The sequence below is a fragment of the Saimiri boliviensis genome, chromosome 14 (assembly GCF_048565385.1).
Source record: "Saimiri boliviensis isolate mSaiBol1 chromosome 14, mSaiBol1.pri, whole genome shotgun sequence".
In the NCBI taxonomy this organism is placed as follows: Eukaryota; Metazoa; Chordata; class Mammalia; order Primates; family Cebidae; genus Saimiri; species Saimiri boliviensis.
In genome coordinates, this window is record NC_133462.1 from 36,850,514 (window position 1) to 36,873,703 (window position 23,190).

The window sequence follows — 23,190 nt, forward strand, 5'->3', positions numbered from 1 at the left end:
GGGGAAAAAAAACCAAAAAACAAAAAACACCAACCAGGTATGGTGGCATGTGCCTGTATTCCCAGCTACTCAGGAGGCTGAGGCGCAAGAATCCCTTGAACCTGGGAGGCAGAGGTTGCAGTGAGCTGAGATTGTACCACTGCACTCCACCCTGGGGGGAGACAAAGTGAGACTCTGTCTCAAACAAACCAACCAAAAAGTTTGTTGAGGGAATGAGGGGCTCCCCTATCCTGTTGTCGAGCTGCTGGTTACACACACACACACACACACACACACACACACACGTACACAAACATCTTTCAATGAAGGTGTCTATCATTTGTGCAGGCAAGCACACAGAAACACCCAGGAAAGAATGAAAGTTGGAAAACTGAATAGAAGACTGGGCCCGATGCTGGAAGGCAGGGACAAACTGGGCCTTGCTGGTTCCTCCTGTCAGAGGGGACAGCGATCTACAGAGGCAGGGCAGACTCTGGAGTGTCCCCAGTACCCTAAGGGGGAGAGGGCAGCAGCTGAATTCTGGAGTCTTATCAAGGCAGAGATCCGCTGGGCGCAGTGGCTCACACTTGTCATTCCAGCTCTTTGGGAGGCTGAGGCGGGAGGATTGCTTGAACTCAACAGCTCAAGACTAGCCTGGGCAACATAGCAAGCCCCCATCTCCACAAAAAATTTCAAAAAATTAGCCAGACATGGTGGCACATCTGAAGTCCCAGCTACTCTGGAGGCTGAGGCAGGAGGCTGAGGCTCCGGTGAGCTATGATTGCGCCACCGCACTCTGGCCTGGATGACAGAGCAAGACCCTGTCTCAAAAAATGAAAAGAAAAAGGGAGAGACCAATTTTGTCTTTGGGACAGGGTATTGCACTTAGTAGGAATTTCATTATTTGTTGGTTGGACACATAATGAAATTTTTTTCTTTTTCTTTTTTCTTTTGAGGTGAAGTTTTGCTCTTGTTGTCCAGGCTGGAGTTCAATGGCTCGATCTTGGCTCCTGGCAACCTCCACCTCCCGGGTTTAAGCGATTCTCCTGCCTCAGCCTCCCAAGTAGCTGGAATTACAGGCATGCGCCACCATGCTTGGCTAATTTTTGACGGGGTTTCTTCCTGTTGGCCAGGCTGGTCTCGAACTCCCAACCTCAAGTGATAGACCCGCCTGAGCCTCCCAAAATGCTGGCATTACAGGCATGAGCCACCCAGCTGGGCCCACAGTAGGCACTTAATGACTAATTGCAGCGTTGACACCTAGTAGGTACTTCCAAGGCTCTTTGTTGAGTAAATAAAGGTAACCTCGTGTTTTCTTCCAAGTCCAGAGTGCCAGGGGTGAGCCCAGAGTTAATCTAGAGTTGAAGATAGTTGTTTCAGGTTGAGGCCACCTGATCAGGATCACTGTGATGTCACTAGGCCAGCGTTACGTCTCGCGCGGGCCGGTTCTCACGGGTGGGGGCTGGGAGGGGCAGACCGAGGGGTGGGGGGGCGGACAAAGGGGCCCTCGGTGCAGCTCCTGCCAGTCCCCGCGTGCGCCCGGGCCAGCCGGCAGGCCACATCTGGAATTCATTGCAGCCGCAGCCGGAAAGAGGAGAGGAGGGCGGGGCGAGCGGGGGGCAGAAGCGGTGGCTTTCCCCGCCCCCACCTCTGTCCCTGGTCCCAGCCCCGGGACGCTGCCGAGCTCGGCGGGCAGCCCGAGCCCCAGCCGCGGCCGCCCCGGGGACGCAGACGCCAAGGCCCCTCCGGCCAGGGCAGGGAGCCGGGCCGGCCTAGCCAGGTGAGCGCGCGTGGGGAGGAGGAGGCAGAAAGGGCGGGCCCCGGTCCGCACTGAAGTCTCGGGATCCGAGCTGCGGGGCCCGATTTGGGGGGCTGGGGCGCGCCGCGCGGGTTCCTACTGCACGGAGCTGGTGGTCGCGGTGCGCCCTCTCCACGACTCCCGGCAGCCCCCACTGTCTCGGCCGCGAACCCCCAGACTCCGCTCCCCGCCTTTCTCAGCGGCAGGAAGTTGGCGCCGTGGAGAAGACAGAATCCGAGCGCTTTCGACTGGAGTCTTTGGGAGGCAGGACGCTGTGCCCGGCGACTAGGGTTTTGGGGAGCGTGTTTGGGGGAGGGGTGCATCACCCCTCCTGGCTGACTCCGCCTATTGCGAGGGCAAAAGGAGGTGCGTGCTGGGGAGCCTCCAAGCCAAGGGGCGGGACCCCCGGAGAGGGCGGTCGCACTTCGGGCTTTCTGCCTCGGTTTCCCCAAGTTGTTTGCCTCCCCGGACTCCCGCGGGGGCGTGGCTTTCTTTTGGAAGGAAAAGGAAAGTCACCGTGTGGCTCAGACGCCTCCTATTTCAATTCCGGCTCAGGGATGGGGTGTGGGTGAAGGCGTGCGTGGCGCGGACCCCGCGTGTCCCCGGGCCCGGCGGAGAGTCGGAACTCGCCCCCTTCTCCGGCACGGGTTGACTCACCCGGGGATTTCCACCCCTCCTCTGTCTCTGCCCTTGTCTGATGCTCCGGGCACCACGCGCTGAGCCCACGGTCCCCCGCGTGGGGCCACTCGGGCAGGCGCGGAACTCGGGATGCAGCTGCTGCTGGGATCTGGTCCCCCACCCCTAGTCTTCCCAGAATCTCGAGGCGGGACCCCTGGAAGGACGGAGAGGAATCCCTCCAATCCAACTTGGAGACGTGGGGGTCCCGCGCGTGTGGCGGTCTGGGGTCGGGGGGAGAGGAGGCGTGGCTCCAGCGGGAGCGAGTATGGATACCGCGCATTCCTAGGCCAGATAAGGAGGCCGAGAGTGCGGGCCAGCACGGGGGCGGGTCCTGCTGTCGTCTCCATGGAGACACGCTGGGCTTTGCCTGGTTGTTGGTGGTGGTGGTGGTGGTGGTGGTGGTGGTGGTGGTGGTGGTGGTGGGGCGCTGCCCAGGGACCAGAGGTGTCTCCAGGCTCCTTTGTTGTTGTTTGGGTCTGGGCTGAGTTTAGGAGCTTCCACCCTTGGGAACCCACTAGGGGTCTCCTTTGTTGGTTGGTTCATTCAATCATTCATTCATTTGCCCGTTCCACACGTTTTCTGAGGGCTTTCTTTGTGCCAGGCACCCCTGTAGGGGCTGATAACGGACTTGCTTCTTGGCCTTCTGCATTGACATTCTAGGTGGAAGGCCAGACAGAAAAGGAGAAATACCATGATAGTTTCTGATAGTGCCAAGTGCTGTGCAGATAATAAAACAAAATTCTGCTGTTAGGAAAGGCTCCGAGACAGCTGCTACAGTAGACTGGGAGTCAGGGGAGTCCCCTCTGAGGAAGTGACCTTTAAATAGAAACCTGAAAGATGGGGAGACAGTCATTCAAAGATTTGGGGAACGGTCAGGGGCGGTGGCTCACACCTGTAATCCCAGCACTTTCAGAGGCCGAGGCAAGTGAATCGCCTGAGATCAGGAGTTCCAGACCAGCCTGGCCAACGTGGTGAAACACAAACACTCTCTCTACTAAAAATACTAGCTGGGTGTGGTGGCGGGCACCTATAATCCCAGTTACTTGGGAGGCTGAGGCAGGAGAATCACTTGAACCCGGGAGGCAGAGGTTGCAGTGAGCCAAGACTGTGTCATTGTACTCCATCCTGGGCAACAGAGACTCCATCTCAAAAAAAAAAAAAAAAAAAAAAAAAGATTTTGGGGAAGGGTGTGCCCCAAGAAGAACAGCAAGGGCAAAGGCTTGGAGCTAGGGGTGGGGGTGGCATGGAGGAAGCTTCGAGTGGTTGGAGTGGAATGGCTCTGGGGGAGAGTGGGAGAAGGCTTCGTGGGCAGGGGCCATGCTACTTGGGGTATAGGGAGCCATGGAAGAATTTGGAGTCATGGAGTGACATGGAGTTATAAGTTTAAAAGCTCCCCCTGGCTGCTTGGTAGGGAACGGCAGGGTAGGGGATCCTGACAGCCACAGGGAAACCAAAAAGTAGGGTGGCTGCCAGGTGCGGTGGTTCACACCTGTAATACCAGCACTTTGGGAGGCTGAGATGGGCGAGTCACCTGAGATCGGGAGCTCGAGATCAGCCTGATCAACATGGAGAAACTTATCTCTGCTAAAAATACAAAATTAGTCTGGTATGGTGGCACATGCAAAAATCGCTTGAACCTGGGAGGCAGAGCTTGCGGTGAGCCGAGATGGCGCCACTGTACTCCCGCCTGGGCGACATCGAAACTCCTTCTCTGGGGGACGAGGGGGAAACTGTAACCACAGGGCCTGCCTCTCTGGAACTGGGAGTGGGTGGAGAGGAGCTCGGAAGCCACTGAGGCTTCCTCTAGCCTTCCCTTCTCCTAATCTCCAGCCAAACACTCGACTGAGTCTCTCTCTCTTCCCTTCCTTCCAAAGCCTGTCGCTTGTCCCTCCTGTTCCATTTGGTCAGGATGGCCTTGGTGAAGGTTACCAGGAGACAGGCTCTGTCTCCTTCTCAAAACCTGGTAGTCTGACACAGGGAAGGGACACAGGCCAGGCCACCATCCACCTAGATGGTGACTCTTTTGCCAGCTCCAACCTCAGCGCCTGCTTCCTCTTTCTGGGAAGTGTCAACCGCCTGAGTACTTGCCTCAGTAAAGTCCTAGTGGTTAAAATGAGGCTTGGATAGAATGTGGACCTCAGTTTCCCCTTCTCTAGGAGAGCTGCCTCTCCCTCTGTGGATGCCTTAGCCTCCTGGGTCTGCATAAGGTGAGAGTGCAGCACCCCCAGTTTTCCTCTCAGGGAAGAGAACAGACTTTTTGGTCAGTCCCTGGGGTACAAGAGCTGAGTACATTTATTTGTTTTGAGACAGAGTCTGGCTCTGTTGCCCAGGCTGGAGTGCAGTGGCATGATCTCAGCTCACTGCAACCTCTGCCTCCCGGCTTCAAGCAATTATCCTGCCTCAGTCTCCCGAGTGGCTGGGATTACAGGCGTGCACCACCGTGCCTGGCTTTTCTATTTTTTATTTTTTTGTATATTTAGTAGAGAGGGGGGTGTTTCACCATGTTGGCCAGGCTGGTCTCGAATTCATGACCTCGGGTGATCTGCCCACCTCGGCCTCCCAGAGTGCTGGGATTACAGCCGTGAGCCACCGTGCCCGGCCTAAATACATTTCTTATTTCTCCAGGAAGCCACAGTAAATCTTTTGGTGAGCGGCAGAGGCGGCGGCTGCACTGGCGAGTGTGCTTCCCAGGCCTGCAAAGGGACCTTGATTCTCACTTATGAACTCCAGGAGGGGCTCAGCCCGCCAGGGCAGCCTGGGGGCGTCTGGGCGGGGTGACCCAGCGGTCAGGCCCAGTTCAAACTGCCTCTAGAGACGTCCACACAGCAGTAACTCTATCCTTGGAAAGCGCCGAGCTCCCGTTGTCTTTAAAGGACCCCATCAGTAGGGCTGGCTGTAGAGCGCCCTCAGCTGGACCAATGAGAGGCCGAAGATGGAAAGCGCGGGCCAATAGGCAAATCGCTCAGTGCCCTGGGATTGAAAGTGAGCCAATCAGGGCGCGGGCTGTTTCCGGTCCGACGGCCGCGGCTGATCTGGCTGCAGTCTGGGCCGAAGCCTGCCTGGGACTGGCTGCAGCGTGCAGAGGGCATCAAGATGCCCGGGGCTCCGTCCAGCAAGGAAACAAGGGGCCTCTGTGTGGCGATGTGGGAGGGGCAGCAGTCCCCGGGGACGTGCACAAGCTCTTGTCTGTTCCCAAACTAGGACGGATGTCCCTCCGCCCTTGGAAGAGCAGCTGCCTCTGTCCAGCTAGGGGCCAGAATGCCCCTTGGAGGGGGCGGCCAGGAACTGCGATGGCTGGGTGACTACGGAAGCCTCCATCACTCCTGGGCTCAGGAGAACCGGCCTAACCAGAATTTTCTGGAAGGGTGCACATACTCCTTGACAGATGTGTTTCTAGGGACCTGGGGAGGACTCCCCCTATTCTCTCCGCCCCCCGGCATTTAGCTACGGGCTGGAACTTCCTCCCTCTCCCTTCATGAAAGGCATACACTGCACCCGCTCTTCTGACACCCCCCAACCATACCCCCAAGCTGGGGAAAGGCCATGGTGCCTGCCTCTCATCCTCTCTGCCCAAAAGTGCCTCTTCCCGTCCTTTCCCTGCTCCTCCCCCCACAGCTCAGTTTTCCTTGGTGGTGGGGGTGGGGGTGACTCAGGCTTTCATGGAACAAATGTCTTACCCCCTCCCAGCGAGGCTGCACGCCCCTTCATGGCTCACATGACTTCAGCAAATCTGCCCCATCCTCCCAGCCAGGACCTCCCAGTTTGGGTCTCTCCCATCTTAACTGTCCCCTCCCCCCCAATCTGGCCTTCCTCACACCGGATGTGACTGCAGAGTGAGGACTCCGCCCTCTTTGTTCGGGAGGCCTCACATCTGGATTTCATCCTGGCTTGGGAGGGGGTGCCAGGGCCCTGCCTATCCCCATGGGACCTTCTGTCCCAGGGCAGAGCAAGATGGTGCTGATGAGAACAGGCCGTTGGAGATCGCGCCTGGTTGGCTTACATCCCTTCTCTTCCCAAAGGATTGGAGGGAAGAGGGGAACTAATAACATTAGCCAGTGTCTGTTGAGTGCTTACTGTGAGCTAAACGTGCCTCATGCGTCATTTAAAAGGATTTTCCCAACACCCCACAAAGTGGGCTTTCTTCTCTCCATCACACAGACGAGGACATTCAGGCTGACACAGCGTCTAGGGACTTGGCCAGTGTTTCAGAGGTGAAATGGGAGCAAACTCCGGATTGCCTCCAAGGTCTATGTCCTTGAAGGTGGTGTGACCTCTGGGATGTTTGAACCTCAGGGCCGCCCTGGTGTCTTCCCCAAGACCTTATCTTGGGAGCACCCGTGGCCTCAAGGCTTAGACTCAGACTGAAATCCAGGGTTAGTGGGTGGTAATGAATGAGCAGGGGTAGGAGCTATCAGTGGTGACCCAGGTCAGCCTGAGGCCCCAGGTGCCTGTGTGTTCCAGAAAAGAGATCATCCAGGCCCTACTTAGGGCTTGCTTTCTGGGTAGCTGGGCAAGGTTTCTGGAAGTCCACATATTTTTCTCTCTCTTTTTTTTTTTTTTTTTTTGAGACAGAGTTTCACTCTTGTTGCCCAGGCTGGAGTGCAATGGCTTGATCTCAGCTCACCGCAACCTCCACCTCCTGGGTTCAAGCAATGCTCCTGCCTCAGCCTCCCAAGTAGCTGGAATTACAGGCATGCACCACCATGCCCAGCTAATTTTTTTTTTTTTTTTTTTTTTTTTTTTTTTTTTTTTTTTGAGACGGAGTTTCACTCTTGTTACCCAGGCTGGAGTGCAATGGCGCGATCTCGGCTCACCGCAACCTCTGCCTCCTGGGTTCAGGCAATTCTCCTGCCTCAGCCTCCCGAGTAGTTGGGATTACAGGCACGCGCCACCATGCCCAGCTAATTTTTTGTATTTTTTAGTAGAGACGGGGTTTCACCATGTTGACCAGGATGGTCTTGATCTCTTGACCTCGTGATCCACTCGCCTCGGCCTCCCAAAGTGCTGGGATTACAGGCTTGAGCCACTGCGCCCGGCAATTTTTGTATTTTTAGTAGAGACTGGGTTTTACGATGTTGGCCAGGTTGGTCTCGAACTCCTGACCTCGTGATCCACCTGCCTTGGCCTCCCAAAGTGCTGGAATTACAGGCATGAGCCACCGTGCCCAGCCCCACATTATATTTTTCATGCAATTTGGGGGAACTTCTGTCCCTTTGAAAGTGTGTAGCTACTCAGGAGGCTGAGGCGGGAGGATCACTTGAGCCCAGGAGTTAAGTCAACTGTGATCATGCCACTGCACTCCAGCGTGGGTGACAGAGCAAGACCCTATCTCTAGAAAATAATAATGAAAATTAAAATAGGCAAGGTGTCATGACTCATGCCTATAATCTCATTGCTTTGAGAAGCCAAGGAGAATTGCCTGAGGCCAGGGGTTCAGGACCAGCCTGGACAAAACAGCAAGACCCAATCACTACAAAAACAAAAATCAGCCAGATGTGGTGGCATGTGCTTGTCGCTGAAGCTGAGGTGGGAGGCTGAGGTGAGAGGATCATTTGAGCTCAGGAGTTCACGGCTGCAGGTAGCAATGACCGTGCCACAGCACTCCAGCCTCAATGACAGAGCAAGACCTTGTCTCGAAAAAACAGATGAATAGAATAAATAAGAAAGCGTGTAGCCTAGGGCTTACAGAGGCTGCAGAGCCCGTCTCTCTGGCCCTGCCGCCGGTTAGATTTGAGACTTTAGGAAAGTGAATTAACTTATCTGGGTTTCCTGTCTGTAAGTGGGGATGATGATGATTCTGAATTCCTGTGGCCATGCCTCGAGGATTAACAGAATAGGAAATTGAGTCTCAGCCCATCTGAGGCCAGAGCTCAGGGACAGCCACAACTCTGACCTGTTGTCTGTCTGTCTTCTCTGCAGTTCTGACAGCCCCATGGCCCCAGCGGGCCTCTGAGCCCCACCATGGGCAGCTTGTACTCGGAGTACCTGAACCCCAATAAGGTCCAGGAACACTATAATTATACCAAGGAGACGCTGGAAACGCAGCAGACGAGCTCCCGCCAGGTGGCCTCGGCCTTCATCATCATCCTCTGTTGTGCCATCGTGGTGGAAAACCTGCTGGTGCTCATCGCGGTGGCCCGCAACAGCAAGTTCCACTCGGCCATGTACCTGTTCCTGGGGAACCTGGCCGCCTCCGATCTGCTGGCAGGCGTGGCCTTCGTAGCCAACACCCTGCTCTCCGGCTCTGTCACACTGAGGCTGACGCCTGTGCAGTGGTTTGCACGGGAGGGCTCCGCCTTCATCACGCTCTCCGCCTCCGTCTTCAGCCTCCTGGCCATCGCCATCGAGCGCCACGTGGCCATTGCCAAGGTCAAGCCGTACGGCAGTGACAAGAGCTGCCGCATGCTGCTGCTCATCGGGGCCTCATGGCTCATCTCGCTGGTCCTCGGTGGCCTGCCCATCCTTGGCTGGAACTGCCTGGGCCACCTCGAGGCCTGCTCCACTGTCCTGCCTCTCTATGCCAAGCACTACGTGCTGTGTGTGGTGACCATCTTCTCCATCATTCTGTTGGCCATCGTGGCGCTGTATGTGCGCATCTACTGCGTGGTCCGCTCAAGCCACGCTGATGTGGCCGGCCCGCAGACGCTAGCCCTGCTCAAGACAGTCACCATCGTGCTGGGCGTCTTTATCGTCTGCTGGCTGCCCGCCTTCAGCATCCTCCTCCTGGACTATGCCTGTCCCATCCGCTCCTGCACAATCCTCTACAAAGCCCACTACTTTTTCGCCTTCGCCACCCTGAATTCGCTGCTCAACCCCGTCATCTACACGTGGCGCAGCCGGGACCTTCGGCGGGAGGTGCTTCGGCCGCTGCTGTGCTGGCGGCGGGGGGCGGGGGTGCAAGGACGTAGGCGGGCCGGGACCCCGGGCCACCGCCTCCTGCCACTCCGCAGCTCCAGCTCCCTGGAGAGAGGCATGCACATGCCCACATCACCCACGTTTCTGGAGGGCAACACGGGGGTCTGAGGGGCGGGAGGAACAACAATCAGGCCAGGGGACAGAGGGGTTCACGGAGAGGCCACTGGGTGACCCCAGACAGAGACGAGGGGCTGCTGAGCCAGATGCCCCACCCTACAGACCTGGGTGATGTTCAAGTATTTCACACCTGGAAAGGCCAGATAAGGCACTGACTAGTCACATATCAGTGGGGTCTTGAAGTCCAGTGTGGTGGCAAATGTGACTCCTTTAGAACTGGATCCTGGGGAGGCCAGGGCAGGGCACCTGTGAAGAGCCAGGGTGACGGCAGGTAGAATTTAGGGGAGCTCAGGGCAGGAGCATTTTAGTACCTGGTACAAAGGGTTTCTCCTTTCTTTTCTCCTTCCTTCCCTCCCTTCTTCCTTCCTCCCTTCCTCCCTCTCTCTCTCTTTCTTTCTTATCTTGCTATGTTGCGCAGGCTGGAAATCAGCGGAGAGGTCTCAGCTCACTGCAACACCTGCCTCCCAGGTTCAAGCGATTCTTCTGCCTCCGCTTCCCAAGTAGCTGGGATTTACAGGTGCCCGCCACCATGGCCAGCAATATATATATATATATTTGTATTTTTAGTAGAGACAGGGTTTCACCATGTTGGCCAGGCTGGTCTCGAACTCCTGACCTCGTGATCTGCCTGCCTTGGCCTCCCAAAGTGCTGGCATTACAGGCATGAGCCAGCACGCCTGGGGGTACAAAGAATTACCACGTTTCCCCTTCTGGCCCCTAGCCCTGCACTGATGTCTCCTCTTCTAATGTATCCCTCCTGCCACCTTCTCTGGGTAATTTCATGCCACTTCAGAACCCCTGTCCTGAAGAGCGAGAGGCCTTCTCTCTGACCCTCCGGAGCCCAAATCCACAGCTTCCCCAAATTTTATCAGCTTCCATTTCGGACTTCTTCCCTTCTCTCCGAGTCTCGGAAACCACAGCTACAAGTGGAAAGGGGACGGCAGCTGAGGCCCATTCCTCAGTCTCAGACCTCATTGGCCGATTGCACTATTTGGGGCACAGAGAAATCACCAAAGAAGAGAAAATCAGTTTGAGGGTGCTGTGGAGGGCTTTGGGATTTTGATGTGGGGCAGGGTGCAACTTGAGAAAATTCTGGGGGGTCAGTGTTTGCACAGACATACCCCTTTGAAAAACAGCCACCCTTAAGCTATCCTCAGCTCCACACCTGCAGCCTTAGCTGAAGTACCTGGTCTCCCAAGCAAGGCAGAGTGAAGTCTTGAGCCTGAACCCCGCTGTGTCTTCTTTCGAGATTTTTTTTTTTTGAGACAGTTTCAAGATTTGTGTTTTGTTTTGTTTATTTGAGACAGAATCTCACTGTTGCCCAGGCTGGAGTGTAATGGCATCTCAGCTCACTGCAACCTCTGCCTCCCAGGTTCAAGCAATTCTCCTGCCTCAACCTCCTGAATAGCTGGGACTACAGGTGCCTGTAACCACACGTGGCTACTTTTTGTATTTTTAGTAGAGACGGGGTTTCACTATGTTGGCCAGGCTGGTCTCAGGCTCCTGACCTCAAGTGATCTGCCCGCCTCAACCTCCCAAAGTGCTGGGATTGCAGGCATTAGCCACCACGCCCAACCTTCTTCTTTCAAGTTATATTGAATGGAGCATGGGAGTGGTGGTGGCTAGGGACATTTCCAGGGGACACTCTCCCCTAATCTGCCCCAGAAGGACTTCACTAAACCCTGTGGATAATGGAAGGTTTGTTACGGTACAAACGTATATTTATGTGTGTCTGTGTGTGTGCATAGGTGTGATGTTTGACCCCCTCTCCCCGTGATATTTCCCCTGGAATGAATGCTGTCGGGTCTTCTCAAGTTCGTGTTGAAGCTGCCAAAGTCGGGGAGGGGATCTGGTCCTGCCCAAACCCCTTTGGAATTGCTGGCCCATCCCCCTACGGGAGAGCTGGGGTGCAGCTCACCTTGGGGGAAGAAAACCTCATGCCTCAAAGTAATTTCTTGTGAATGCAAAGGCTGGGGGAGCAGGTCTTTGGGGGGCAAGGAGCCAGTCAGGGGCTTGTCTCCCCTCACAGAGCTCCCCAGACGTGTCCCCCAACCCCAATGCCTGAGAACCAGATTTAGGCTAATAAACGGTTCAGTTTCTCTTTCTGGTGGTTGGTGTGTCTTTTCAGGCTTAGGAGAACAATTTCTCCCAGGAGTGCCCCATGGCTGGGCTGGATGGAATGGGAAGCGGGTGGCTTCCCGGGGAACTCATGATTTGCCAACCTTCCGTTTCTGTGCCCCCAACACTCTTAACCCGGCCTGAGCCAGGAGAAAACAGAGGTCAACCGAGATCTTTCACAGGGGCTGCTCTCTTGCCACCCCCCCCCACCCCCGCCCCGGGAATTAACTAGACCTGTGATCTCCCTGCTTTCCCTGAAAGAGAACCTAGTGGGTGGTGGGAGGCTCCTTCTTCCTCCCAATTTTATATGCCTATTAGGGGAGCTGGAGAAATGGTTTGAAGGGGATACGAACAACCCAGATACCCACCCTGGGACTCTGTTCCCAAAAGTAATGGCAGATCTTCACCAAGCACTTTCTAGGCATGAAGACCTGACTGCTCAGGAGGTGGAAGTTATAAACTCTTATGGAGGTGTGAGTTCAGAGACGTCAAGCAAACTGCTCAGAGTCACACAGCACTGATTGGGGCAACACCTGTCTGGATTTGAACCCAAGCAAGCTGACTCCAGACCACACTAGACCCACCACTGGGCTGGAGAGAGGCCACTCAGCCGAGTGTGGTGGCTCATGCCTATTATCCCAGCACTCTGGGAGGCTGAGGTGGGTGGATCACTTTAGGTCAGGAGTTTGAGACCAGTCTGGCCAACATGGTGAAACCTTGTCTCTGCAAAAAATACAAAAATTAGCTGGGTGTGGTGGTGGGTGCTTGTAGTCCCAGCTACTTGGGAGACTGAGCAGGAGAATCGCTTGAACCCGGGAGGTTGAGGTTGAGGTTACAGTGCGCTGGGATTGTGCCACTGCACTCCAGTCTGGGTGACAGAGCCAGACTCTGCCTCAAAAAAAAAAAGCAGGGGTAGAGAGAGAGGCCACTCAGCCCCTTCTTTGCAATGGAAGGAGGAGCCACAAGGTTCATCAGCAACCAGGAGAAGCCAGGATGGGATGCAGCTCGGGGTGGGTCCCTCAGTGGCTCCCTGTACTCTTTTGACTGCAGGCAGATGGCTCAGTGGCTCCTTTGAAGACAGGTCTGGAGCTTTTTTTTTTTTCTTTTTCTTTTTTTGAGACAAGGTCTTGCTCTGCCACATAGGCTATAGTGCAGTTGGTGCCATCGTGGCTTACTTCAGCCTCCGAAGTAGCTGGGACCACAGAGGGCACCACCATGCCTGGCTAATTTTTTTTTTTTTTTTTTTTTTGAGACGGAGTTTCGCTCTTGTTACCCAGGCTGGAGTGCAATGGCGCGATCTCGGCTCACCGCAACCTCCGCCTCCTGGGTTCAGGCAATTCTCCTGCCTCAGCCTCCTGAGTAGCTGGGATTACAGGCACACGCCACCATGCCCAGCTAATTTTTTGTATTTTTAGTAGAGACGGGGTTTCACCATGTTGACCAGGATGGTCTTGATCTCTTGACCTTGTATCCACCCGCCTCGGCCTTCCAAAGTGCTGGGATTACAGGCTTGAGCCACCGCGCCCGGCCGCCTGGCTAATTTTTATGTATATATATATATACATAGTTTTGTTTTGTTTTGTTTGTTTGTTTGTTTGTTGTAGTGAGGGAGGTCTCTCTATGTTTCCCAGGCTGGTCTCCAACTCCTGGGCTCAAGCGATCCTCCCACCTCCACCTGGGTCTCCCAGAATGCTGGGACTTCAGGCATGAACCCTTTGATGGAGGACCCTAGGCCCCCAAGCTGGAGCCCCACACAGCAACACCAGCTCAAAGACTAGGACAGCCAGTGGGAGAGAAGGCAGACGGCAGAGGCTGAGGGCCTGCAACCCTCATCGGAATTCCCCTTCTCTAGCCGTTGAGAAAACAGCCTCTGTTTGGAAACCTGAGCCCTTGATGGGATGGGGGGTGGGGTGGGGGAAAGAGGCACAGGCCAGGCCAGGGCCAGTAGATTTTCCCCAAGTACCGGCAGGCTTCTCCATTTCCACCTTCAGGACTCTGCTCAAATGCCTCCTCCTCAGAGAGGTCCTCCCTGGCCACCCCCTCGTATCGCCTGGCGGTATAGTATTAGGTTGGTGCAAAAGTCATTGCGGTTTTAATGGCCGAAAACCAGTAACTTTTTTTTTTTTTTTTTTGAGACAGAGTTTCACTCCTGTTGCCCAGGCTGGAGTGCAATGGCGCCATCTCAGCTCACCGCAACCTCTGCCTCCCAGGTTCAAGCGCTTCTCCTGCCTCAGCCTCCCAAACAGCTGGGATTAAAGGCGCCTGCCACCACTCCTGGTTAATTTTATATTTTTAGTAGAAATGAGGTTTCTCCATGTTGGTCAGGTGGGTCTAAAACTCTGACCTCAGGTGATCTGCCTGCCTCAGCCTTCCAAAGTGCCGGGATTACAGGCAGGAGCCAACACGACTGGAGAAAAAAACCAGTCACTTTTAATGGCAAAAACCGCAATGACTTTAGCACCAACCTGATATAAATCAATTTATCTGTCTCTACCTTCATTAAAATACAGGCACCGTGAAGATAGGACTGCATCTGCCTTATTTACTAATGGATCTCTAGCATTTTTTATTTTTAAGATAAGGTCTCACTCTGTTACCCAGGCTGGAGTGCAGTGGTGCAATCACAGCTCACTACAGCTTCAGCCTTCTGGGCTCCGGTGAGCCTTCCACCTCAGCCTTCCTAGTAGCTGGAACTATAGGCTTGCTAATTTTCTTTTTTTGTAGACACAGGGATGGTGGCTTATGCCCAGACTGGTCTTGAACTCCTGGGCTTGACATCCGCCCGCCTCAACCTCCCAAAGTGCTGAGATTAGAGATTAAGGTGTGAGCCATCACCTTGTCTGGATATCTATAGCTCTCTCACATCTTTTTTTTTTTTTTTTTTTTGATACAGGGTCTGGCTCTGTCACCCAGACTGGAGAGCAGTGGTGTAATCACAGCTCACTGCAGCCTTGACGTCCTGGGCTCAAGCCATCCTCCCACCTCAGTCTCCCAAGTAGGTGGAACTATAGGCATGTGCCAACACTCTGGGCTACTTTTTTGTTTTTTGTTTTTTCTGAGATGGGCTCTCGCTTGGTCGTCTAGGCTGGAGTGCAGTGGCGCAATCTTGGGTCACTGCAAACTCCACCTCTCAGGTTCAAGTGATTCTGCTCCCTCAGCCTCCGAGTAGCTGGGACTACAGGCATATGCCACCACACCCAGCTAATTTTTGTATTTTTAGTAGAGACGGGGTTTCACCATATTGTCCAGGCTGGTCTCAAATTCCTGACTTTGTGATCCACCCGTCTTGGCCTCCCAAAGTGCTGGGATTACCGGTGTGAGTCACTGTGCCCAGACTTTTTTTTTTTTTTTTTTGAGACAGAGTCTTGCTCTGTTGCCAGGTGCCAAGCTGGAATGCAGTGGCGCAATCTCGGTTCACTGCAACCTCCAGGTTCAAGCAAGTCTCCTGCCTCAGCCTCCTGAGTAGCTGGGACTACAGGCGTGTGCCACCACGCCCAGCTAATTTTTTTTTTTTTTTTTTTTTTTGTATTTTCAGTAGAGATGGGGTTTCACCATGTTGGCCAGGATGGTCTTGATCTCTTGACATGATCCGCCGGCCTCGGCCTCCCAAAGTGCTGAGATTACAGGCATGCGCCATTGCACCCAGCCCCAGCCACTTTTTGTGTTTTTTTTTATAGCAACAGGGTTTCATTGTATTCCTCAGGCTGGTCTCAGACTCCTGACCTCAAGTGCTCTCCTACCTTAGCCTCCCAGAGTGTTGTGATTACAGGCATGAGCCACTATACCTGGCTATCTCTAGCATCTTAAACATTACTTGGCATGTTCCCACTGTAGGGCCTTTGCACCTGCTGTTCCCACTGCCTGGAATGCCTACACACAGTAGGTGCTCAATAAATGTTTGTGGAATAAATAAAGCAAAAGCAAATGATGGTCATTTTAGTGAGTGTTAAGTGCTAGGAGGAAAAGAAAATAGGGCCAGGCATGGTGGCTTATGCCTGTAATCATAGCCCTTTGGGAGGCCAAGGCAGGAGAATCACTTGGGGCCAGGAGTTTGAGATGAGCCTGGGCAACAGTGAGACCCCATCTCTAAAAATAAGTAAATACGGCCGGGCGCGGTGGCTCAAGCCTGTAATCCCAGCACTTTGGGAGGCTGAGGTGGGTGGATCACAAGGTCGAGAGATCGAGACCATCCTGGTCAACATGGTGAAACTCCGTCCTACTAAAAATACAAAAAAAAAAAAAAAAAAATTAGCTGGACATGGTGGCGCATGCCTGTAATCCCAGCTACTCAGGAGGCCGAGGCGGGAGAATTGCCTGAACCCAGGAGGCGGAGGTTGCGGTGAGCCGAGATCGCGCCATTGCACTCCAGCCTGGGTAACAAGAGCGAAACTCCGTCTCAAAAAAAAAGTAAATACATAATTACCCTGGTGTGGTGGTACATGTCTATAGTCCTGGCCACTCTGGAGGGAGGTGTGAGAATCTTTTGAATCCAGGAGATTGAGCTACAGTGAGCTGTGGACATGCCACTGCACGCCAGCCTGGGCAACGGAGTGAGACCCTATTCCAAAGGATAAAAAATTCAATGTATGCTCATGTACTGGGCACTGTTGGAATCACTTGACATCTGAGAACTTCTGGAATTCTCGTAATAACCCAATAGAGTAGGTGCTATTATCGGCTTTTTGACAGTTAACGAAACCAAGACACAGAGCGGTTAAGTAATCTACCCAAGGTCAAGTAGCGTGGGAGTTAAGGGGCCAGGATTGGAACCCAGGCAGTCATTGAAGAGCACAATCATATCTTCTTACAAAATTTTCAGCCGAGCATGGTGGCTCACGTCGTAATCTCTGCACTTTGGGAGGCCGAGGCAGGTGGATCACCTGAGGTCAGGAGTTCAAGGCCGGCCTGGCCAACATGATAAAACAGCATCTCTACTAAAAATACAAAAAATTAGCCAGGAATGGTGGTGCACCCCTGTAATCCCAGCTACTCAGAAGGCCAAGGCAGGAGAATCACTTGAACCTGGGAGGCAGATGTTGTAGTAAGCCAAGACCACACTGCTGCACTCCAGCCTGGGCAATAAGAGCAAAACTCTGTCTCAAATAAAACCAAAAATTTTTTTTTAAATTTATTTTTGGAGATGGAGTCTTAACTCTGTCACCCAGGCTGGAGTGCAGTGGCGTGATCTGGGCTCACAGCAACCTCCACCTCCCAGGTTCAAGTGCTTCTGCCTCAGCTTCCCTAGTAGTTTTGGTTACAGGCATATGCCACCATGCCCAGCTAATATATATGTATTTTTTGATACACAGTTTTGCTCTTGTTTCCCAGGCTGGAGAGCAGTGGTGCAGTCTTGGCTCACTGCAGCCTCCATTTCCCAGGTTCAAATGCTTCTCCTGACTCATCCTCCCAAGTAGCTGGGATTTCAGGTGCCGCCACGCCTGGCTAATTTTTTTGTATTTTTAATAGAGACGGGGTTTCACCATGTTGGCCAGGCTGATCTCGAACTCCTGACCTCAGGAGATCCACCCGCCTTGGCTTCCCAAAGTGCTGGGATTAAAGGCATGAGCCACTGCGCCTGGCCCACGTTCATAGCTGATCTTCCTCAATATCTGGGTTTGAAGATCCTTTGTTGATATCTCTCAAATCTTGGAATCCAGATTAGAGTGATCCTTCTGGCCGGAAACACAAGATGACTTTCACCTCCTTCTTCCCGTAGGGAGGCTGTTGCCTATTATCCAGCAACAAAGGAATGAACTGGTAGAACCTGCTCAAATTTGAATTCTCAAGCTCTGTAGTCAGAGATTCTGACTAAGTAGGTCTGGAATGAATCTAGAAATGTGTGTTTCTCACCAGGAAACCCTGGTAGTTAAACAATATGTATTCCTTGCACTATATTCTGTTTTGTTGTTTTGGAGACAGGGTCTCACTCTTCCACCCAGGCTGGAATGCAGTGGCACCATCTCAGCTCACCGCAGCCTCAACCTCCCAGGCTCAAGTGATTCTCTTGCCTCAGCCTTCCGAGAAGCTGGGAAATATAGGCGCTCACCACCAAGCCTGTCTAATTTTTAAATCTTTTGTTTGTAGTGATGGGCTCTTGCCATGTTCCCTAAGCTGGCCTCAAACTCTTGGGCTCAAGCAATCCTCCTACCTTGGCTTCCCAAAGTGCTGGGATTACAGGCGTGAGCCACCATGCCCGGCCCTTGAACTGTATTCTAAGAAGCATTCTAGGCTGGGCACGGTGGCTCATGCCTGTAATCCCAGCACTTTGGGAGGCCAAGGCAGGCAGATCATGAGGTCAAGAGATGGAGACTATCCTGGCCAACATGGTGAAAATCCGTCTCTACTAAAAATACAAAAGTTAGCTGGGCATGGTGGCATGTGCCTGTAGTTTCAGCTACTCGGGAGGCTGAGGCAGGATAATCACTTGAATCCGAGGCACAGAGGTTGCAGTGAGCTGAGATCGCACCACTGCACTCCAACCTGGTGCCAGAGCAAGACTCCATATTAACAAAACAAAAAAAAAGAAGCAGCAGCATTCTAGACTCCATAATTCAGAGCAGCACTGTCTATAAGCACTACAAATATGACTAATGTGAGCCAGGGACTGAATTTTACATATTATTGAATTTAATTAACAGAAATCTAAATAGCTACATGTGATCATTAGCTACCGTACTGGGCAGTGCAATTCTAGATTTCCTATTTCTAGTTTCTGCAGCCTCTGAGCAACTAGTTTCTGTATCCTCTGAGCAACTGGGCTCTTTTGTCTATCATCTCAACACCTTTTTTTTTTTTTTTTTGAGACGGAGTTTTGCTCTTATTGCCCAGGCTAGAGTGCAATGGCACAGTCTTGGCTCACTATAATCTCTGTCACCTAGGTTCAAGTAATTCTCCTGCCTCAGCCTCCCAAGTAACTGGGATTACAGGCACATGCCATTACGCCTGGCTAATTTTTGTTATTTTTAGTAGAGATGGGGTTTCACCACGTTGGCCAGGCTGGTCTCAAACTTCTGACCTCAGATGATCCGCCCGCCCCGGCTTCCCAAAGTGCTGGGATTACAGGTGTGAGCCACCATGTCAGTCCAATTTTCTTTTTAGAGATGAGGTCTTGCTATGTTGCCCAGGCTGGTCTGGGAGTCCTGGGCTCAAGCAATCCTCCTGCTTCAGCCTCCCAGGTAGCTGGGACTACAGGTGCATATTACTGAGCCCAGCTACAAAAATTCTTAATTCCTACTACCATTACTATTATTAATGATGTTGTAACTTTCACATATTTCTTCCTAAGTTTTGGAATATTTATTTCTTTTTCTGAGGTGGAGTTTTGGTCTTGTTTTCCAGGCTGGAGTGCAATGGCGTAATCTGGGCTCACTGAAACCTCCGTCTCCTGGGTTTGAGCAATTCTCCTGCCTCAGCCTCCCAAGTAGCTGGAATTACAGGAATGTACCACCATGCCCAGCTAATTTTGTATTTTTAGTAGAGAGGGGTTTTCTCCATGTTGATCAGGCTAGTCTCAAACTCCCAACCTCAGGTGATCCGCCTGCCTTGGCCTCCCAAAGTGCTGGGATTACAGGTGTGAGCCACTGCACCTGGCCAGAACAAGGCATTCTCTAAACATACCCTCAGTAAAATTATGAAAAGCAGGAAATCTGGAAACCTAATAAGATTTCACCCATTGTCACATCACTGACCTTCATGGCAAAAGAAAATCCAAGATCACTTGTTGCTTCCAGTTGTCTTTTCATGAAGATCAATTTCTGAGCCTTTTTGTCTTTTGTAACCTTGATGTTTTAACAAAGTGTAGATCAGTTATTAGGCAGAATGTCTTTCAACTTGGGTTTGTCTGCTGTTTTCTTATAATTAGATTCAGTTTGTGCCTTTTTGGCAAGAAGACCCCAGCCTGCCACCAATTGCACCCATCACTGGTGATGTTAGTTTTGACCGTTTGGTTAAAGTGGTCTCTGCCAGGTGTCTCTGCTATAAAGTTATTGCTTTCTGGTTTGTGGAAGATATGTGGAGACTCTGTAAATATCCTGTTACTCATCAGACTTTCATTCTTTCAGCATCTATTCTTGCCTGAATCGATTATTATTCAATAGAATTTTTTTTTTTTTTTGAGACAGTGTCTCACTCTGTCGCTCAAGCTAGAGTGCAGTGGCGTGATCACAGCTGACTGCAGCCTCAACCTCCCAGGCCCAAGTGATTCTCCTGCCTCAGCCTCTCAAGCAGCTGGGGCTACAGGGGCAAGCCAGTATGTCTGGCTAATTTTTGCAAAGAAAGGTTTTGCAGGGCTCTGCCCTGTGACGTACAGTCCCTTTCCACAACGTTTGAGATGAAGCTGGGCCTCGTGTCTGCACCTGCATATTCCTACAGCTCCCCAGAGTCCTGTGGACAATGACTGGGGAGACAAACCATGCAGGAAACATGTCTAGGGTAAAAAAATAATAACAATAAATAAGTAAACAAACGAAAGGTTTTGCCATGTTACCTAGGCTGGTCTCCAACTCTTGGGCTCACACAATCTATGAACCTTGGCCTTCCAAAATTCTGGGACTGCAGGTGTCAGCCACCACACCCAGGCAGCCTCACTGGATATTTGGAAGCAAATCTGAGACCTCAAATCATTTCATTTATAAATACTCCATTTTTAAAATTTTTATTTATTTATTTATTTATTTATTTATTTGGAGACGGAGTTTCGCTCTTGTTACCCAGGCTGGAGTGCAATGGCGCGATCTCGGCTCACCGCAACCTCCGCCTCCTGGGTTCAGGCAATTCTCCTGCCTCAGCCTCCTGAGTAGCTGGGATTACAGGCAGGCACCACCATGCCCAGCTAATTTTTTGTATTTTTAGTAAAGATGGGGTTTCACCGTGTTGACCAGGATGGTCTCGATCTCTTGACCTCGTGATCCACCCACCTCGGCCTCCCAAAGTGCTGGGATTACAGGCTTGAGCCACCGCACCCAGCCTCTTTTTTTTTTTTTTTTTTTTTTTTAAAGACAGGGTTTCATCATGTTGGTCAGGCTGGTCTTGGACTGCTGACCTCAGGTGATCTGCCCGCCTTGGTCTCCAAAGTGCTTGGATTACAGGCGTGAGCTGCCATGCCCAGCCAGTACTCCATTTTAAAAAAAATCTCTAAAAGGTAGCAACACTTTTTAGGCAGGACATGGTGGCTCACTCCATAATGCCAGGACTTTGAGTGGCTCAGGCGGGCAAATAGCTTGAGCACAGAGGTCGGAGACCAACCTGGGCAACATGGTGAAACCCTGTGTCTCCAGAAAAAAAAAAAAAAAAGCTGGGCATACTGGGGGTGGTGGCATATTCCTGTAGTCCCAGCTACTCAGGAGGCTGAGGTGGGAGGATTGCTTGAGCCCAGGACTCGGAGGTTGCAGTGAGCTGAGATCGTGCCCCTGCATTCCAGACTGGGTGACGGACTAAGACCCTTATGGAAAAGCAAAACAGAACAAAAACCAAAAAAACCTTTTTGTAGAACCAAGGTCACACTATGTTGCTTAGGCTGGTCTGGAATTCCTGGGCTCAAGCGATCCTCCTGCCTCAACCTCCCAAAGTGCTAGGATTACAGGTGTGAGCCACTGCTGGCCTGTCTTTCCATTTTACTGATAACTAAGAATGATCCATTCAGGGGTTCAGATGCCATCTGCCTGATCCTGTCTTTGTAAATTCCCCACTTGGCATTTCTCTAAGGGTTTGATCAACCATGGATAACCATTGCCTGGATCCATTGTTACGTTAGCCGTCTTCAAAGGGTTTCTGGCTGGGCGTGGTGTGGTCCATGTCTTTTATTGCACCGCTCTGGGAGGCTGAAGCAGGAAGATTGCTTTAGCCCAGGAATTCGAGACTAGCCTGGGCAACACTGTGAGACACCCCCAGCTCTACAAAAAATTTAAAAAATTAGTTGGGTGTGGTATCATGCACCTGTAGTCCCAGCTACTTGGGAGGCCGAAGCAGGAGGATCGCTTGAACCCAGGAGTTGGAGGATGCAGTGAGCTATGATGGCACCACTGCACTCCAGCCTGGGCAACAGAGTAAGACTGCCTCTCTAAAAACAAACAAACAAATAAAAACCTACAAATGGTTTCTAAACCATCTCTCCATCTTCATATCTAGCCATTTGTTCCCATTTGTCTACAAAGCTGACATCCTTGCCCAAAATTCAGACACCCAGGACCACCATCTTCCCCAGTTTTTTGGATAGATTTAACTATTCCCAGATAAGACATTCAAAAAACCCAATACCACCTCCTTTCCTTGAATGTCTTATCCAGGAATAGTCAAATCTGTCCAAAAAACAAAGGGAAATGAAGTGAGTCGGATGTGATGCATTTTTCTCAGCAATTGCAGTGGCATAACTGTTAAAAGTTCATACTATCAAGTTAGGAAAAGCAGATTTGAATCTTACATCGAACACTCAACAACCCATGTAGATTTCAGGCATGGCACATGGCAACCGTCAGCTGGCTTCCTCATCTGTAAAATGAGTATGTTACTTTTTTTTTGAGGTGGGGATGGAGTCCTTACTCTGTCTCCCAGGCTGGAGTGCAGTGGCACAATCTTGGCTCACTGAAACCTCCGCCTCCCAGATTCAAGCGATTCTGCAGCTTCAGCTTTCCAAGTAGCTAGGATTGCAGGCGCCTGCCACCATGCCCAGCTAATTTTTGTATTTTTAGTAGAGACGGGGCTTTATTATGTAGCCAGGCTGGTCTCAAAATCCTGGCTTCAAATGATCCACCTGCCTCGGCCTCCCAAAGTGCTGGGATTACAGGTGTGAGCCACTGCACCCAGCTCATTGCTTGTAATAGCAAAGACTGCAATTACCTTTGCACCAGCTAATGATCCCCAAGTTGCCGATTGCTTTTGGAGAATCAGCTGTGGGTGATTGGTGATCTTTTCCGGGAAGGAGCCTCCTCATGTGAGATCCCTCTGGCTTAATTTAAGGCCAGGGCAGGCTTAGCTTTTTTCCTGCTCACTGTGGTGGTGTAGAGAGGGAAATTTTCTCTGCGATTCAGGAGCAGACACTGTGTGTTTTCACGTCGTTCTTCAGAAGGTGGGCAAGTCTCTGGGCTGTGACTGGCATTTTTCTCTAGGGTTTGTGGCTGTCATGGACAGTGGCCAGGTCAATGCACCCCCCACCCCCACCTCGGCAGGCTGTAGGGGGCTGGGAAGAACTGAGGGAGGAAAGCAGGGTGTAAGTGGCCTGGAAAGAAGGAAGGAAGGAGGCCCAATTTTGAAGTGGGTGAGAGAAGTGAAGATAAGTGCCTTGGCAATTTCTATAAACAGAATTACCCAGTATGTATTCTCCTATGACTGGTTTCTTCAATGCAGTGTAATGTCTTTGAAATTCATCTTTTTTTCCCTGACATAGGGTCTTTCTCTGTTGTCCAGGATGGAGTACAGTGGCATAATCATAGCTCACTGCAGCCTTGATCTTCAGGGCTCAAGCGATCCTCCCACCTCAGCTTCCCAAGTAGCTGAGACCTCAGGTGTGTGCCACCATGCCCAGGTAGCCTAAATTTTTATGTTTATTTTTTGCTGGGCGTAGTGGCTCATGTCTGTAATCTCAACGCTTT

General features: G+C 52.0%; 1 protein-coding gene and 1 non-coding gene across 4 annotated transcripts; both read left to right on the plus strand.

Moving 5' to 3' along the window:
* The first annotated feature begins 1,611 nt into the window (after positions 1-1,611).
* Positions 1,612-11,591, plus strand: S1PR2 (sphingosine-1-phosphate receptor 2). Of its 3 annotated transcripts, XM_074384647.1 has the most exons (3): positions 1,612-1,759; positions 5,081-5,437; positions 8,375-11,591. In XM_074384647.1, the coding sequence occupies exon 3, from the start codon at positions 8,417-8,419 to the stop codon at positions 9,476-9,478; it is 1,062 nt and encodes a 353-aa protein (XP_074240748.1). In that variant the 5' UTR covers positions 1,612-1,759; positions 5,081-5,437; positions 8,375-8,416; the 3' UTR covers positions 9,479-11,591. The 3 variants fall into 3 exon arrangements, with proteins under 3 accessions (XP_074240748.1, XP_003938994.1, XP_010347931.1); XM_003938945.4 differs by lacking the exon at positions 5,081-5,437; XM_010349629.3 differs by lacking the exons at positions 1,612-1,759; positions 5,081-5,437 and adding an exon at positions 1,832-2,143.
* An 8,272-nt stretch (positions 11,592-19,863) lies between these two features.
* On the plus strand, positions 19,864-20,030 carry LOC120362869 (small nucleolar RNA SNORA73 family). Its single transcript, XR_005578663.1, has one exon. It is a non-coding gene; the product is annotated as a small nucleolar RNA SNORA73 family (small nucleolar RNA).
* The last annotated feature ends 3,160 nt before the right edge of the window (positions 20,031-23,190 follow it).

What these genes read in the sequence shown, in the direction of transcription:
- S1PR2 (XM_074384647.1), top strand. Translation starts at nt 8,417, where the DNA reads ATGGGCAGCTTGTACTCGGAGTACCTGAACCCCAATAAGGTCCAGGAA.